Source organism: Garra rufa, chromosome 11 (assembly GCF_049309525.1).
Source record: "Garra rufa chromosome 11, GarRuf1.0, whole genome shotgun sequence".
NCBI classification, from domain to species: domain Eukaryota; kingdom Metazoa; phylum Chordata; class Actinopteri; order Cypriniformes; family Cyprinidae; genus Garra; species Garra rufa.
The window spans coordinates 8277041-8294385 of record NC_133371.1 but is presented as its reverse complement, the minus strand read 5'-3'; the positions used below and the strand labels follow the sequence as shown (position 1 = coordinate 8294385).

General features: G+C 38.0%; 1 protein-coding gene across 2 annotated transcripts in view; it reads right to left on the bottom strand.

Annotated features, from left to right (window-relative positions):
• Window positions 1–16316, bottom strand: part of ppfibp2a (PPFIA binding protein 2a) — a 34099-nt gene extending 17783 nt beyond the window's left edge. The window contains exons 1-5 of one of the 2 annotated variants that reach the window (XM_073850303.1): window positions 16253–16316; window positions 12200–12410; window positions 4453–4552; window positions 3383–3496; window positions 922–1053 (exon numbers count right to left, since the gene is read on the bottom strand). In XM_073850303.1, the coding sequence (XP_073706404.1) occupies window positions 922–1053; window positions 3383–3496; window positions 4453–4552; window positions 12200–12410; window positions 16253–16316 (621 nt within the window). Of the gene's footprint in view, window positions 1–921; window positions 1054–3382; window positions 3497–4452; window positions 4553–9727; window positions 9913–12199; window positions 12411–16252 lie in introns of those variants that run through there. The other variant, XM_073850304.1, reaches the window with a different exon arrangement.
• Window positions 16317–17345: the final 1029 nt, after the last annotated feature.

Below are 17345 nucleotides of genomic sequence, written 5' to 3'. Positions count from 1 at the left end.
ATAAACACTTACTATTTTCATAGCTTTTGCCGGCTCTGAGACACTTGGATGGTTATTCTCCTGCTCTTTTTCTAGCAAAAAATTACTCATCAATAAATGAAAACTTAAATTAAAGGCCTGATTATTTCAGTAGCCATGTTACAAGTCCATTGTGTTTAAATGTTGGTGTTACTTCTGCTATATTTTCGAACTTAAAACAGTGATTTGGTATTCCTCTTGTATCACTGTCTTCTTTTATGCTAAGAAATAAATCTCCTGACACTCAAGTGGTTTAAGTCTGAGTATGATTTAGTGGGTTATATAACACCTTTAATTGCTTGTCTTTAACAGTTTTGGTTCAACATACTTACCTGTTGATCAAAACTTGCCGTAACCTTACACCAGAAATTTGTATTTAGTTTTATTTAGTAACTTTCAGGAGATGTACTCACTTTTGCGATTGTAATTGAATTTAAGTTTTCTTTTGAGAATATTGGTCAAAAACTGAGCACCTGGTCCTTTAACAGAAGTTGCATGCATTTCGTTTCATTTCAGCAGTTGTGAGCACATCTCATCTAATATCAGCTGGTCTCTAGATCAGTATCAGCACTGGGGATTAAAATAGCCATTTCTGTGGTAAAAATGCTGTAGATTATGGACTTGTGCAATTCAAAAAGCTACATATATACATTACATATTCTATATATGTCTATACAATTCAATATACCGCATACACACTGATTTTAGGCTGACTAAGTAAGCTTCAGGGGGTATGAGACCACGGTTCAAAGACAAAAACAAACCGAAAAATGCTGTGAGACATCAATTATAATGTCCACACTGTGTCCAGATCATGTCCTTACTTCAGTCTGCATCTTTTAATCTACTCTGAGTGCAGTCAGAATCTGTTGAGTTTTATCTTAGACTTCATCAGAGTTGTACCTCAGCTTTATGTTGTCTCTCAGCAGTGTTGATGTGTTTCTCCTCCATGTTCCCCAGCTTCACTTTTAGACAGGATACTTCCTCCATCAACCCCGACTTCTGTGTCTCTAGAGAACTCCTGTTCAGAAGCTCCTATGAGTCCACACACAAATATACATGTAAACACTCACACACATGCACACGAAGAAGTGAAACTATGGAACTATACTCTTAAGGAGGCACAAAGTCCGTTCAAAATCTCTGTCCCACAATGGCTAAATATACACAGGTTATGAGGGCTATATTTACCCGCTTCTCTCGCAGGGACTGACACATGAGAGAAAGCACGAGACAGAGCTTGAGTGTTCTGATCGTGCTGGGAAAAGTGCAATACATTTGAGTATGGTAAACAGAATGAGTGATACCATGTTATGTCAAACACTAACTGCAGACATATTTTTGGAACTTGTTGGATTGTAGCAAATATTTCAAAATCAAAAAGTGTGCACTGAAAATGTAACACTTTATTTTAAGGCCAAGTTCTCACTATTATTAGCATGCATATTACTTGCACATTGGCTGTTTATTAGTGCTTATAAAGCACATATCAATGTCTTCTTCTGCATGACCATATTTTAGATCCCTTAATCCAAACTCATACCTAAACTTGACAACTACTTTACTAACTATTAATAAGCTGCAAATTGGGAATTTATTGAGAGAAAGCTCTTAGTTAATACAAAATGATCGTTTGGTAAGACATAACTTTGCGAAACAGTATTTTCCCATATGAAGACAATCAAATCCAAATACAGATCAACACTTAGTAATAACCACCTGAGTGCTTGCTACAGCCCTGATTACACTAGACTGGCTGATTTGTTTCACTGCAAGTCAACTAAATAAGTGGTTGATCTCTCTTGCCATAAAACATGAACACCCTTGGTGTAAAACATAAAAGCAGGCTTTGCCTTCTTTGATCACTATGGTTAAACTCAGACACTGAACAGGAATTTATTTCACAATTCAGAAGCCAGAAAAAAATAAATGTCAGTAGCTTGTGCTGAGGAGTTTTACGTGAGCTTTGAGCTTTTCAAAGACGGCATATGGAAAATATTAGGCCATGTCACTGGAATTGGATTTGCCTTTGAAGACCAAAACCTCAATGACCACAGGCGCATGCCCTAAAAAGCTTCCCATCTAAACGCTGGAGATTTAATCAACCATAGAGCTTTCAAAGCAAAGGCAAGTTAAATAGAAATATGCAATTAGCTTATGAGGAAAATGAGACTAACAAGCAGCGTGACAAGAATGTGAATTTAGTCCCTGAATAAATGGTAAGGATAAGTGCAGGAGTCTTACTCTGCCTTGAACGATTTTATCTTCATAAATGGCCTTAATGTCTCTAGCAGGTCTACTGAAATGCCAAAGCTTCAAGACCACTCTACTTCTCTAACTTACTTCCATATTACACTGATTTTCTTTCTTTTCTTTTTTTTTTTCTCTAGCTGGACACAGATTACAAAAGAGAAAGCAGGTCAGTGCCGGCTCTTGAATACCGCTGCTGCTTAAGTATTTGAGTTGCCGAGGTGATGTGATGACCAGTCTCCTGGAATCCCAACAAAGAATTTCCACACAGATGCCAAAATTCCTCCTCAAGCACATCAGGTGCAGATGTATCTGCTGACGTGAACAGGTTCCCAAAAAAAGCTATTCGTTTTTTTTGTTTTTTGTTTTTTTTTTTCAAAATAAGACCAAAGCTAAAGGAACAATGTTTTATAATTTCTCAATCACAAATCTCAGAAGACTGCCCAATGCCAAGTCTCTGTGATATTTAGATCTCTAGATATGGCTCGGGTCCCCGAAAATAGGATAGGTGTCGAACAAAAGTAAGAAGTCAACTAAGAAACCTAAACTTTTCTTTAACGCATGACTGATCATTTACACATCCACCAGGCCTGTTGAGAAACCTGGCCTTCTTAGCAATGTAAGCAAAATATTAGTCCTAAACAGCAGACGATTAATGATGCAAAGTGTAAATGTTTTAATGCTCTTAACATTTTGTGCAACACACATCTGGAATATTTTGAATTGGACACAGCCTTTTACAGACTTTGCAAAGAATAATTTGATGGTTTTTACAGAAAATACACAAACAAGAAAATGTATTTTTTGTTTACCCAGTGGGCAATTGATGTTGAACAGATGTCAGTTTGACACCAAAAAACAGGTCAAATATGCAATCAAACTGCATCAAAACTTGACATGACATGTATTTGAAGTAAACTGAACGTCAAACATATTGGCCGCCATACACAGTAACCAATTTCAGTGTGAGATTAACTTCCTATTTTCACTCAATTACCACTGGAAGAAATTGCTGTCCAAACTGAATTTAAAGTGATGTTACAGCATCTTGATCAAGTCTTGACTAGTATTTGAATAATAATTTGAGGTGTTTATATCAAATTGAAACTAATACCTGCTGAAGCATCTCCTCAGTGGAGTTGAGCTTGTGCTGATATTCCCCAAGAGAATTCTCCAGGTCTCTGATCTTCTCTCCCTGAGCCTCCACCTGATCTGTCAACACGCTCACCTGAGAAACAGGTTTAAATCACGTTTGTTCATTTGAGGTGCATCCTCTCTGTTCATTCAAGAGTATATATTACTCACAGTCTAATCACACTCATTATTCTATTCAGACATTAGACTAAACACATGTATATAAACATTGGATTATTCTCGTTAACCCAGTTGATCAGGAAGCACCTACATATACTTACTGCCAAAATCCAACAAGCCAGAACAGGACTAATCCGTAAAGCCCTGTCTGTTCCCATGAAACACCACAATTGTTCTGGCTTGGCTAAGAACACTTCCTGGATTTCTTCATTTATTGCATGCTACAGCTGAACAGTTTTTTTTATTTTATTATTTTTTTTTTATGTCTTCATAAAACATACATTTATGAAACCAATGTTCAGCCATGTCTGCAGTATGAACAGATCTATAGTTTACAGCTAATATAAATTCATTTTGAATCATATATTCTCTTCATTCATCAGATTTGCAATATCTTTTCTAGAACAATTACTGTAACTTACAAAGCAGTTTTAAGTATAATTAAAAATAAACATTAAGCAATTTGATGGATTTCAAGTATCACAGCTGTAGTGCTCTAAGTCTCAGTCCAAACAAATGCTGATTGCATACAAAATTTAGGCAAAGCTAAAACGTGTTTTAGAAGGTATCAGGTGCTTGTAAAGAAGATCTGGCCATTGGATTTGATACATTTTGACAGGTTAGTAATATTAAATGCTTTTTGGTCTGTAATAGTTCTATAACCTGTTTTCACTTTTGGACATAAATTCTCATTAGTTTATTTTTTTTTTTTTTTTAGATACTGTCTATGCTGTTGATAATGTACAGTAATTTCAATTCAAACATGATTACATTGACATCAAAGGATGTTTAAGCTATTTATTGAAGAATCCATGCCATCTAGATGCACCTTAGGAAAAGTAATTGTAACAAATTGCCCCCATGTTTTACCTGTAACACAAGAGACTCTTTATCTCCTTCTAGACGAGACAGCCGTTCCTGGTAGCTCTCACCACTGCTTGAGCCTTGCACATTGACCTGCGATTCACAGGTGATTAGAGTTACGTTTACAGTCAACTGAAATTGAAACACAATGAATCATGAAGCATGAAGTCTACAGCTGCCATTGCAGATGCATACAGTAGCTGTCTGTTTAGTGTTTCTCAGCATCATGTATGATTTAGTTTCTATTGAATACGTCACAGGACTCATAGCAAAGCTTCGCTATAGCCAGGCCACCTAGAGCTCTAGAGAGGAATTTCTTAAGAGGTTTATTTTGATAATAAGGTTTTTGTGCACAAGCTCCATGCAGTAAAGCTGAAGGACTTTGTGGAATATGTTAGTGATGTTTAAAATACTGTGAATGTACTAGCAAGATTTGCATCTGAATATCTGCTCAGTGCAATAATGTAAAACAGTGAATGGTCTGCATTATGTCTTCAAAGAACAAGAATGGCTGTTTTGATGTTTAATTAAATGTCTTGTGTATGCATGTTCACAGGCATATAAAATGTTGCAGAAGAAAAAAAAATGTTTGCATTAAACATGGACTTAAATGTCTAAAGTCTGAAAGTTATTATAATACTGAAGGCAGAGGTTCCTCAAACCTGTTCCTGCAGACCCACTGCCCTGGTAAATTTTCAACCTGTTTCAACACACTGACCTATGATTATCAAACAATCTTAAAGACCTTGATTAGCCAGGCAATGTGTCTGCAGGAGCAAAGTTGTAGCGCTCTGAAACAAGAAGTATTACATATAATGCAGCTCACACATTCTCAACGACAATTAATAGAGATTGCAGACAAAGCCCAAAACCGGAGGCAAATTGGTGCTGGTTTACGTTTAAATTTTCAAAAACATGATCTGAGGGAAGTGCCTAAGAGATATAGCAGGTTCAATATCTAGAACTGTCTGCAATTTAAGTGATGTAGCGCTGTAGGCAATGACAGACAGCTGTGTACTGTGAAAAGAAACAATTTAACGACTTTGAAAGTCACATACACAAGGGTGGCATAAGCATTCTTTATATCGAACCTGGAGGTCCACAGTCAATCCTTATCAATCTAACCTGGCTGCAATTTTCCAGTATTTCTGAAGATTTTGATTATCTTGTGTTTGGTTTGGTTAAGGTTGGAGTTAAACTCTACAGTGGACTAGATTTGAAGAACATCTTGGGTTATGAGTCTAACCTTGGTTCCCTGAGAAGGGAACAAGACACTGCATCTGAAGAGATACTATAGGTAATGTCCTCAGTACGACCGGTGTCTGAAGCTTGTGTCTTAACATGACAATTCCAGTCCTTGACCTCACTATCGGTACTTTTAAAGATTATAAGACAGTGCCTGCAATGTACATCAATTTACAGGCCCGAAGAATGGCATCCTGATGGAGATAGACCCCAGCTCAAGGGCAAAGCTCAAAGTCTGGTTATGTCAGTAGACACCTATAGGGAATACTGGCCAAGGGCGAACATTTCAAGCTCCTGTTAGCCTTCCTCTAAGGGAAGCAAACATATAATCTAAAAAAAATTCTACCCCAGGGGAGCTACAGCTTCACTGCCTAAACATAATGGGGAAAAGAAATGAAAGGAGGAGAGATGTCACTTCTCCATAAAGATTTGTCTTGTTAAAATCACCTCTAGCAGATCTTGATTTTTCTCCTGTTGTCACGTCTTCTCTGTGCTCTACTCTTCTGAGGAGGAGCACAAGTACCAACACTTTCCTCTGGCTGTGCCTCCGGTCCTCAGACCATGATGGACCAGGTCCTTTGAAGGTCTTTGGTAAAGATTTGGATGTGTGTGGGATATAATTATTGAAAGCCGCCAACCGCACACTTTCCTCCACAAACCTCCCGCCCACCATCTCTACAGAGGGTGAGACCACAGCACATCGAGGAGGTCTCATAGCTGGCGTAGAATACCAATGACAGCGGCTCTCTGTTATGTAGCTTGGAGAGCTAGATCTGTGGTGTGGGACAGTCCTGCCTATTATCCAAGGCACCCCCAGCCTGACCTACTGCTGTACACACATTCCATTAAAATGTGAAGCATATGAAGTATATAATGGTTTTGATGGTTATGCATCAATATGCATGAGCAATATGCATCATCTTGAGAAAGACAGTCAGCGAGCATCTCTTCTGTGGGAGACATCCTTACATATCCCCACTCACTCAATCCCTCTACATCTGTATAATTCAAACAATGGAATAAATAAATGTGGACTAAATCCACGATCTCTGTACCTCAGCAAGATCAGGAAAAAATGGAAAGCTCACAGGGGCAGGATGGCTATGGCCAGACAGAGAGTGAGTGGCTTCCTGTCTCTCATGCCTCAAAGTTAGATCTAACCCAACCGTGGTGCAGTCCTTTAGATCCAGCAGTTTGTATATCCAGGCTGCTCCTTCAAACCCTTGGTTATCCGATGTTCTCAGAGAGCATCGGTCCAAACTTAGGGCAGCCGAGAGAAAATGGCACAAATCTCAGGATCCATCTGACCTGAGTATGTATCGGTCTCTGCTCTCATCCTTCTCTTCCCAAGTACATACTGCCAAATCTTCATACTTCCACAACAAGATCAACAATGCTCCGTATGCACGCAGCCTTTTCAAAACTTTTAATTCACTGCTTTGCCCCCCTCCACCACCTCCCACCACTTCTATAACAGCTGATGATTTCGCCACATTCTTCACAGACAAAACTACATCTATCAGTAAGAAGTTCTCAGCTCCACACATACAGGAACTACAATTGATCACACTCACGACTGAAACTCCCCTCTTCTCCTACTGTCCTTACTCTGAGGCAAAAGTAGCCAAACTACTCCTCTCCAGCCATCCGACGACATGTCTTTTAGACCCCATCCCCTCACACCTTCTCCAAGAAATCTCTCCCACAATCCTACCGGCGCTCACACACATCATCAACACATCTCTTCTCACAGGCACTTTCCCCACTACGTTTAAGCAGGCCCGGGTAACCCCTCTGCTCAAAAAACCTACACTTAACACTTTACTCATCGACAACTACAGACCTGTCTCTCTCCTTCCATTCATAGCAATGACACTGGAAAAGAGCCATTTTCAACCAGCTTTGTTTATTTCTCTCACAGAACAATCTATTGGATGCTAACCAGTCAGGGTTCATGAGTGACCATTCAACTGAGACCACACTACTGTCTGTCACTGAAGCCTTGCAGACTGCTAAAGCTGATTCCAAATCATCAGTACTCATTTTGCTGGACCTATCTGCAGCTTTTGACACGGTGAATCATCAGATCCTCTTGTCCACCCTCTCATCGCTGGGCATCACATGGGACTTTGCTTCGCTGGTTTGAATCCTACCTCTCTGGTAGGTCTTTCAGAGTGGCTTGGGGAGGGGAGGTATCCAAAACTCATCAACTGGTCACTGGGGTTCCTCAGGGATCAGTTCTTGGACCCCTCCTCTTCTCCATATACACTACATCTCTGGGCCCCATCATACAGGCACATGGCTTCTCCTACCATTGCTATGCTGATGACACACAGCTCTATCTTTCATTCAAACCAGAGGATCCATTGGTAGCTGCGCGGATCTCAGGATGCCTGGCGGATATCTCTGCATGGATGAAGGAACACCATCTACAGCTCAATCTAGCAAAGACTGAACTCCTCATCTTTCCTGCCACTCCATCTTTACAACATGACTTCTCCATCCAGTTAGGTTCATCAACAATTACCCCATCGACTTCAGCCAGAAATCTGGGTGTAATCTTTGACAACCAATTGACCTTTAAAGATCACATTGCTAAAACTGCTAGATCTTGCAGGTTTGCATTGCTCAACATCAGAAAGATCAGGCCCTTCCTAACAGAGCATGCTACACAACTCCTTGTCCAGGCCCTGATCATTTCCAGGCTGGACTATTGCAATGCTCTTTTAGCCAGTCTTCCAGCATGTACAATCAGACCTCTACAAATGATTCAGAATGCGCCAGCACGACTGGTCTTCAATGAGCCCAAAAAGGCCCATGTCACACCTCTCTTTATATCTCTGCACTGGCTACCGGTTCAATAGACTCAATTGATGGAACATCCTGATCCAGCAGATTGCTTCAGGTGGTAACAGAGGACCAAACGAGAGACATATCTTTCTCAAAATCCTCTGTCCACTCAACATCTAACCCCCAAGTTGAGTCTACTTTGTGCCTCAGCCATAGCAGGTCCAGAGTCATTGGAACTGAACGAGCATGCTCCTAACCCAAGCACATAATAGAAGTTGTGTGTTTCCTCAGGTGCCAGATATCTAGGACACAGACACAAACAATTCCTGAAACAACTGGTCAAGTGTTCCATAAGAATCACACACTGCTGCACAAACAAACGGCTCCTGAAGACAAAAAAAAAAAAAAAACTGATGACATACATTGCAGGTTCCCACTCATACTCTTGGGCGCACAGTCAGCCGGTGAAAATGTTGTGTTTAGAAACATGCTTCAGACACCAGTCACACTTGTAGCATCTCATTAGACGCAGTGTATACATTTTCATTTTAAAAGGAATCCCTGTTATATGAACTTTCTGTCTATAAAACATTTGAATACAATCAATGTCACATCAGCTAATGTGCCGTTATACAGAATATACACTGCTTTAACTACCTGAGGTGCTCTATGCATTTGTTAATTACATGACTTTTTAGCATACAACAGATGTGTTTGGATAATGCGCAGAATCTTATGAAAAACATTTTGCATGCTTAAAACAAAGGTGAATCTGTCCTCATGGTACAATAATCCTTCATAATCCTTCAATGTCATGGGTTTAACACAATTTGCATGATGACATTTCCTAATTGGTGGTTGTGGAGGATTTATTTGACTACTACAGTCTGGTATACTTTAATGGGACTGTACACTTGACTACACTGCACATTTGAATATAGAATATATATATTAGATTAATATTTAATAGAACTACTGCTGTAATTAAATAAACTATAAAAGCTTTTGCATGGATTTGTATCTCACATGGTGCTTAATGGACCTGTCAATCTTGCAAAACACAAAGAATGACATTAACACTTTAATGAGCCTTGTTTGACTTCCAGATAAATCCACATGAAAAATAATTCATGAGATGGCTGGTGTCAGTTGTATTTCAAATACAATATTAAGCATTTAGATGGACGTGATTAACAAAACACAATGGAAAAAGTGAGTACACAAGAACGTGAACAGACATGCTTACCTTCTTAAGCCATGCAAAATGTTTGTACAAATCAAAGTCCCATTCCATTTTGCAGGGCCATTATAAGATCCTTCAGACTGATACTGTCCAAACACTCTCAGACATGAAGAGTGTGAATGCTTTCTTTCTTTTGACCCAACTGTGAGTCCTTTCTCTTTTTCTCTGTCTTTCTTCTGAGTTTAGCCTTTGGTTTAGGTTCCTGAGCATCTGGTTTGGAGCAGCGGTCTGTAATATCAGGCTTCACTTCTGCCAGCTGCCCTCTTTTTTTCCCCTCCCTTTCCTCCTCCTTTACTCTCCTCCTCCACTCTTTTTTCCTGTGCCAAACCATTTTTTCTTGTTTCTAAACTTATTCTCCCCCCTTTGCTCTCTCTTATTAACAAGTGCTGTGGTTTAGGGGCTTTCTGTAGGGGAAACACTCTTTGATACCATATGAAAGCTGGGTTCTAGCCCTTTCCAAAACAGTTTTTATTCTGTTCATAGCTTGAACGTAACAAAAGTTTCGGCTATCATAATTTGGCTGATAGCTATGATTTGCAGGAATGGAATTCTGAGAAAGATGGGTTTAAAGTGGGGCCGGTTTTACTTTCACTTCACGGGTATAACGAGAGCTGTCTGTCAAGACAGGAGCGTTCTACTGCACCATTACACAAACAGACTAATTTCTGTTTTCCATTGTATATCATGGGCATAGTCTCTGAACTTTTGATCACCCCTTGTATGTTTAGATGGCACGAATATTGTACCTTATAGGTTAGAAAAGCGAGTGCAGCACAACTGTTCTCACACCTTTTCATATAACAGACTGTCATTGGACACCTCCTCTTTTCATCATCCAATCTTTAATCTCTGGGTGTGAAATAGTCCATTATATCATCATTTAGGCCACAGACATCACCAAGATTGAGCAGATTGAGATGAGTAAGATCATTTATATGAGAAGCCTGGGTTGTTCTCTTGCGCTCCGCCATCTCACTATATAAAAAAATAAATAAAACTTTGCGTGCTGTAGTTTACACAGGACTGGCAAAGAATGTGCATTGATACACCTTCATTAAATATGTTTGTGGTTTATTTTTGATAGGTTAACTGTTTTTGTGGTGTTCAGAGAAAGCACCTCTACAGTGTGTTCTTAACATAAGAGAAGACAGTTTTCTGCTTGCTTAGGGTTAAGGTTAGCATTTATACAACAGTTCAAAGGAATGAGTGTGTAAATAAGCGAAATAACAATGGAGTGTCTTTAAAAGTCTTATTTTGTGCAAACTACTTCCTTCCGCCACAGATTCAAATCAAAGTTTGACCGTTGAACAGCTGAGCACAAAGCCTCTGTTACTAATTCCAAAACGTCACTTTAGAACTAGTAACAAACGAATGTTGAGTTGCTTCATTGAAAACTTATTGTATTACTGCAGCAAAAGCTCACTGTCTTATATTAGAGTCATTCTTAGAGTATTATGAGAGCAAGATGGACGGAGCGAGTGTAATCAATGTGCCTACATCTGACTTCTTACCGAAGTCCTGTCTTTACTGCTGATTCATTCATAAAAACAGTCTATTGTCGCCATCTAATGGCGGAACAACGTAACTAAAATCACCATCACGAATACACGCACCATTTCTTAATACTAAACACTATTATTGAATATATTATTTATATAAAAGTTTATTTATTGAATAATAATGTTTAATAAACAACAAAAACATCCATCAAAAAATTGCTAGGCAATTCAGTTAAAAAGTACAAAGGCAGCGCTCTGATATACAGCATTGAATTTACATAAACATGAGATTTTGCCAAAACTATTTTCTTCTCTAGAACCAGTAATAGATTAATGAGACCAAAGACTGCCCATTCGATTTACCCAAATTGAATTACATCTCATCCACTACAGAGACATCAGAGCCAGTGGTAAATTCCAGAAGATCTGGCCATGTTGAGGTTCCTCTCAAGTGGATTCACGAGAGATGAACGCCCATAACATGTCCAAAAAAGTCGAAGCAAATTTTTAAATATAAATATATATTTTTTCACACATGTCAGACAAAATGTGTCTGGTTCATTTATTTATTTATTTATTTATTTATTTATTTATTTATTTATTTATGTATTGACCGAGAGAGAAACCATGCTCAGATTGAGGCAAAAATAACAACTCTGCATCACTGGCATATTCTAGACTTGAGCACCTCAAAAAAAAAGTGCAGTGATGCAAATAGCATCTCAGTGGTGTCACACTAATTATCAGCGCCCTCAGAACACCGCTCCGCCAATTAAATTATAAGACCAGAACAAACTGTTGTGCAAAAATATAATTGCATTCATTAGAATGTCACTAATAAAATACCACTCTCACTAAACTTACTGTGACAGTTAGTCCTTGTAAACAGTAAAATGTAACTCTGGAAAGGGCTAAGAGTTAATAGACTCATAAAATAGCATAAAATAATAACTCAGAGCTCACTGAAATCTCTGATCTCCTGTCAAGCCACAGCAGCAGAGTGTGAGCCGTGGCAGAGGACATCTGTCTCCGCAGGGTCTCCTTGTCCTCTGCACACATCTGTCCTTCCAGAACACATTTCAGCTCCTCGGCCAACTGAAGAACCCTAGGATGAGCAGGACACACTGGGGAAGTATGCTGCACTGCTGGAGAGTTAACATCATCTGCTGACACCACAGCCTTAGACCCTACAGCGCAAAGACAAAACAAGGTGCTAATTAGAAAAAGAAAAAAAGCTACTATGCTGTTATCCTGGATCCAGGATTACTAGAAACACCCAGGGAAGTGTTTTGGAGCTGGTTAGAGCTGAACTCTGCAGGACCGAAGTTTGACAAATGTGCTCTAGATGTATATAACCTCTATTATGATGGACTAACCTCTTTGTATGGGTAACAATGTCCCACCAGGTTTATAAACAGTAAACAGCAATGAATGTAAACAAGGGTCTTCTATTAATATGATCATGGTTGTATTTCATAACAGAAATATTGTTCAGCATGGTACTAAATAAATAGACCTGAATAGCTGCATGCAGGTGCATTGGATACATGAAACTGTAACAACAAATAGAAGAAAAATCTTTACTCTGTAAATGCTGCCAGTCAGACTTCTTTTCAATCTTTTTTAACAGTGAGATGGCTGGTGACAATAGGGTAGAAGGTAACTAATAAGTAATCTATAACCAGGTTAATGCATTTATTTATATTTTTATTTTATAATTTATTATTAGTCACATTCAAAAATCCATTTCTACAACATAACATTGAAAAAGGAGACAGATTTTGTCCACATCTTCACATCACTGCAGGATAAAGGTGGTAATATGTGGTAGAAAAGATTTGATTGTTTGTTTCTTGATCTATAGAAAAGTTGTGGAAAGAATGCCCGGCTTTTTAAAATTTAAATGTTTAGCCATGCTTCCCATGGTCTAGTATGTTCTAGTAACTATCCAAGTGCTTTAAAAAAATCCTGAACTTCACTGAGAATGAAAACAAAACAAAACAAATACATGTACATAAACCACTTATACCACATTTCACAAATAATATTTTAAGTAGGTAAAAGTCTTTTAAAATAAATCAAAGCAAACATCTAAACAATTACTAACTAACTTTTTTAAGAGTCTGTCAAAGCTAGAGTAATTATGGATGTGTGAAGCCATGTCTATTATATAAATATACACAAATCATTCACCATTATCTACAAATACTGATGCTTTGTATTTATCTGCTGAATGTGATGTTTATTCATATGTACATGAGAATAAGGATAAGATTTTTAGACAAATGTCAATTTAATGGCAGACCCACTGCATAGCAAATCTTTAAAATTCTCCACTTCTCAAGTATTAAACCACCATTGTAAACTGATCAAAGCTGCCTAGAAGTTTCCATGGGCATTTATTAATCATACAAGTGGTGAAGGAGTAGAGACTTTTATGAAGACTTTAATTGAGTTAGGAAATTGATTTAGAATGTGTATCACTGAGAAAAGATATCAGCTCAGATCTCTAACTAAATTAAAATTGAATATATAAAATGTAATAACTAATTATGCGGTTTACCAAAAGCTTCACTCAGTAAAAATGTGAACTGTTTACTCTTTTTTTTTTTACTCATACTTTTGTTGACGTAATGTTCTATTTATTTATAATGATTATTATTCTACTTATTTATATACTGCTATTATTTAATTAATAAATAAATGTTCCTGTGTGCCTTTATTTGGACCTGTTCCTGTCTTCGTTTAGTCTGATTATTTATTCTGTGCACCTGTGTTCCTCCAATTATCCCATGTATTTAAGTTTGTGTCTGTGCGTTCCTCAGGGTCGAGTCCACGTGTTATGTATGTTGGTCATCTTCCCTTCTTAGTGTGGATTTACCCTGTGTTTAGATTTATTAAAGACTGTTTCGTTTATCTACGTCTCCATTGTTCCTTCTGGCAGCATATCATGACAACAGCCATTAATTCTGTTATGACTGCTAGTTGACATGGAGTTGCAAAGTTATTTGTAGTCAGAATGTCTAAAGGGGGCCATTAAAATAAAGGGTAACACTTTAGTTTAGGGACCATTCTCACTATTAACTACTTGCTCATCAGCATGCATATAACTCTACCTGGTCTCATGACAAAAACAAACCTGGGGGCACTTTTTCGCAAGACGTGAAAAACGTACCAATAAGTTTAATCACTGCAGTGATAGAAACAAACACTGAGGCAGTAAAACTCCGACACCTTTTATTCCTTTTCACAAAAAAAAAAAAAAAAAAAGATTAACAGAGTTTGATAAAGCGTAACTTTCACACAATTACTTAACTGAATAATATTATATTATGATTTAAAAACAATTTTAACTGATGCTTTTGAATGTTAGCATGACATATCCAGCTTCATATTTATGGTTTTTTAGAGATGGTACACTCTCTCAAAAAATAAAGGTGCTTTAAAAGGTTATTCAATCAATGCCATAGAAGAACCATTTTTGGTTCCACAAATAACCATTCAGTCAAAGGTTCTTTAAAGAACCATCTCTTTCTTACCTTTTTATAATCTGAAGAACCTTCTTTTGCCACAAAGAATCTTTTGTGAAACAGAAAGGTTTTTCAGATGTCAAAGGTTCTTTATGGAACCATTTAGACAAAAAAGGTTTCTCTATGGCACCGTGAAGCACCTTTATTTTTAAGAGTGTAGGTTTGTTCAGTAGCTCACGCAGTATAGAGATGTACTTGAGAGGTGAAGAGCTCTGGTTCGAATCCTGTGTAACTACGGTTTGACAAAACGATTCAAATCTACACACAAGGAAGATTCAAATGACATCAACAAATGCATTTTATATCGGCTTTGCATTTGTTATCACTAATGGGTAGGTTTAGGGTTGGGTTTAGTGTAGGACATATTTCGAACACAATATAGCATTAACTTTCAGCAACAGTCCCCGGATATTTGAACTCTGAACCGCCGCAATACGTACCTGAAAAAACGTAATCAAAACACAGCAATACGTACTTATATCAACGTAATGAACACGTGCCAGTTCACATATTTAACCTGTGTTTTAGCGCCACTCAGTGGACATTTCTTTTTGAAACTGCTGCGAAACGTGCAGTAAGGTACGTAAAAACAGTGCTGCTAAAAAGTACCCAGAGGTACATATTTTATGAGACTGGGTTGCTATTACTAGTATATCGGCTGTTTTTTAATACTTATAAAGCACATATTATTCTACACTTATTCTGCATGACCCTATTCTAGATCCCTTAATCCCACTCTAGACCTAAACTTAATGAATACCTTACTGATTATTATTAAGCAGCAAGTTAAAAGTTCAAATGAATGACTGAATAGATGATCTCTTACTTCTGGTGAGATTCTGAAGTGGATAATTTATTATCCTATGAGGCCAAGGGAGAGATTTGTAAATGACAGTGAAACAACACAACTAGGAGTTTAGTTCCAACCCTGCTCCAACGCACAAACCGTGTTGTTTTCAAATAAGCCTGAAAGACGTGATTAGCTGGATCAGGTGTGTTTAATTAGGGTTGGAACTTAAGTGTGCAGGGCTGTGGCCCTCCAGGAACTGAGTTTGTCACCCCTGCTATTGAACATACATACTAGTGCTCTTAAGGTGATTTGTGAGTTAAACCCTAAATTATTATTTGTTGTTTACATAGCTCTCCTGAGATTTCATGCATTTTTCTAACGTTTCGTTTTGCATTTAACGTAAACATTTTAAAGAAAATACAAATTGGTTTAGAAACACATATCGGCATATATTGAAATCAACTATGTTGTCTGAAATGAAAAGAGACCATTGATTAGTAAAATTAGTATGCCCTAGTGCTTTATATAACTCTGCTTTGACCTAAAACAGAGCAGTCCTAACTGTATCATTCTGTATGGAATGACCCTTTCCCAGCAACTATATGTGTGTTCAACACTAAAAACCAGACAAAACAGAGGAGCAAAGATATGCAACACGTGTAGACATTTACTAAAGCAGTCAAATAATCTTTAGAATTATGGATCTTACCAGCTATGATGTCATCCATCTGCTCTAAGGCGGCCTCCAGCATAACACTAACATCTGATGTCATTCTGACAAATGATCTGATCCTCTACTTTAACAATCACAGTAAGACATACAGACAAATGCAGGCATCCACCATCTCCAAAAACATCCCTCTGCATCAACCCAGAATAACAGCAGAGGTGGATGTGAACACTCTCTTTATATTCACTATGGATGTGGCGTATGGCTTTAGAGCTTCCTTTCATTATGTGGCCATCAGTCAGTCTGCTGTGGCTCCTTCTGGCCAATGACGACTCAGCAGGGGTGCGGCACCTCTGAAACATGTTTGCATGTGAAGTATTTTCTTCCAAACCTTCCGTATGGAAGAAACCTACAGGATGCAGAAGTTAAAGAGTATGACAAATCTTGTAAATGAGAACATCTTTTAACTTCATTGACTTTTACAGCAGAATCAAAACCAGACTTTTACATTTTTCAAAGAAAAGTCTTTAGAATAATTTAGTCTGTAGAAATTGGTCATATTCTTCTTTCACTGTAAGTATATAGGATATTTGTTATCCATATTCTGTGTTTAGAAAATCATTAGCATAACTCTCCAACAATGTGATGTGCTCAAATGTTATACTGTAATAACAATAGCAGTAATAGTAATCTCGTAGACTCGAGGTTGCCAGCTAAGCTGCAGGAGCTTCCAATGGCAAGTGACGAGTCCTACACAGTATTTTTTTTTTTCATCTGTTAATTATGTTTATGCTTCACAAGAGATGTTTTGCAAAGTAATTATGTATCGCAAAAATTTACGGCGATTAGCGAACTACTTCGTAAAGATGTACTGTAATACCACATTTCAGTCGGAACATAGGTTGTTTTCATACCCTGCTAGTGGTGCGATATAAAGCTTTTTATGAACACATTTAGCACGGGCGACCGCGGAAAATCCACTGTGTACGGAAGCAAAGTTAGCCAAACATAGATGAATCTTACCTGTCCAGGAGAAAATTAGCAACATTGGCGTCTGTCTTCAAATTCTTCTCCGTTTTCATCCGTCTCCATCTTTCAAAGGCGTCTCCAATACAAATCCTTGTTTTATTTC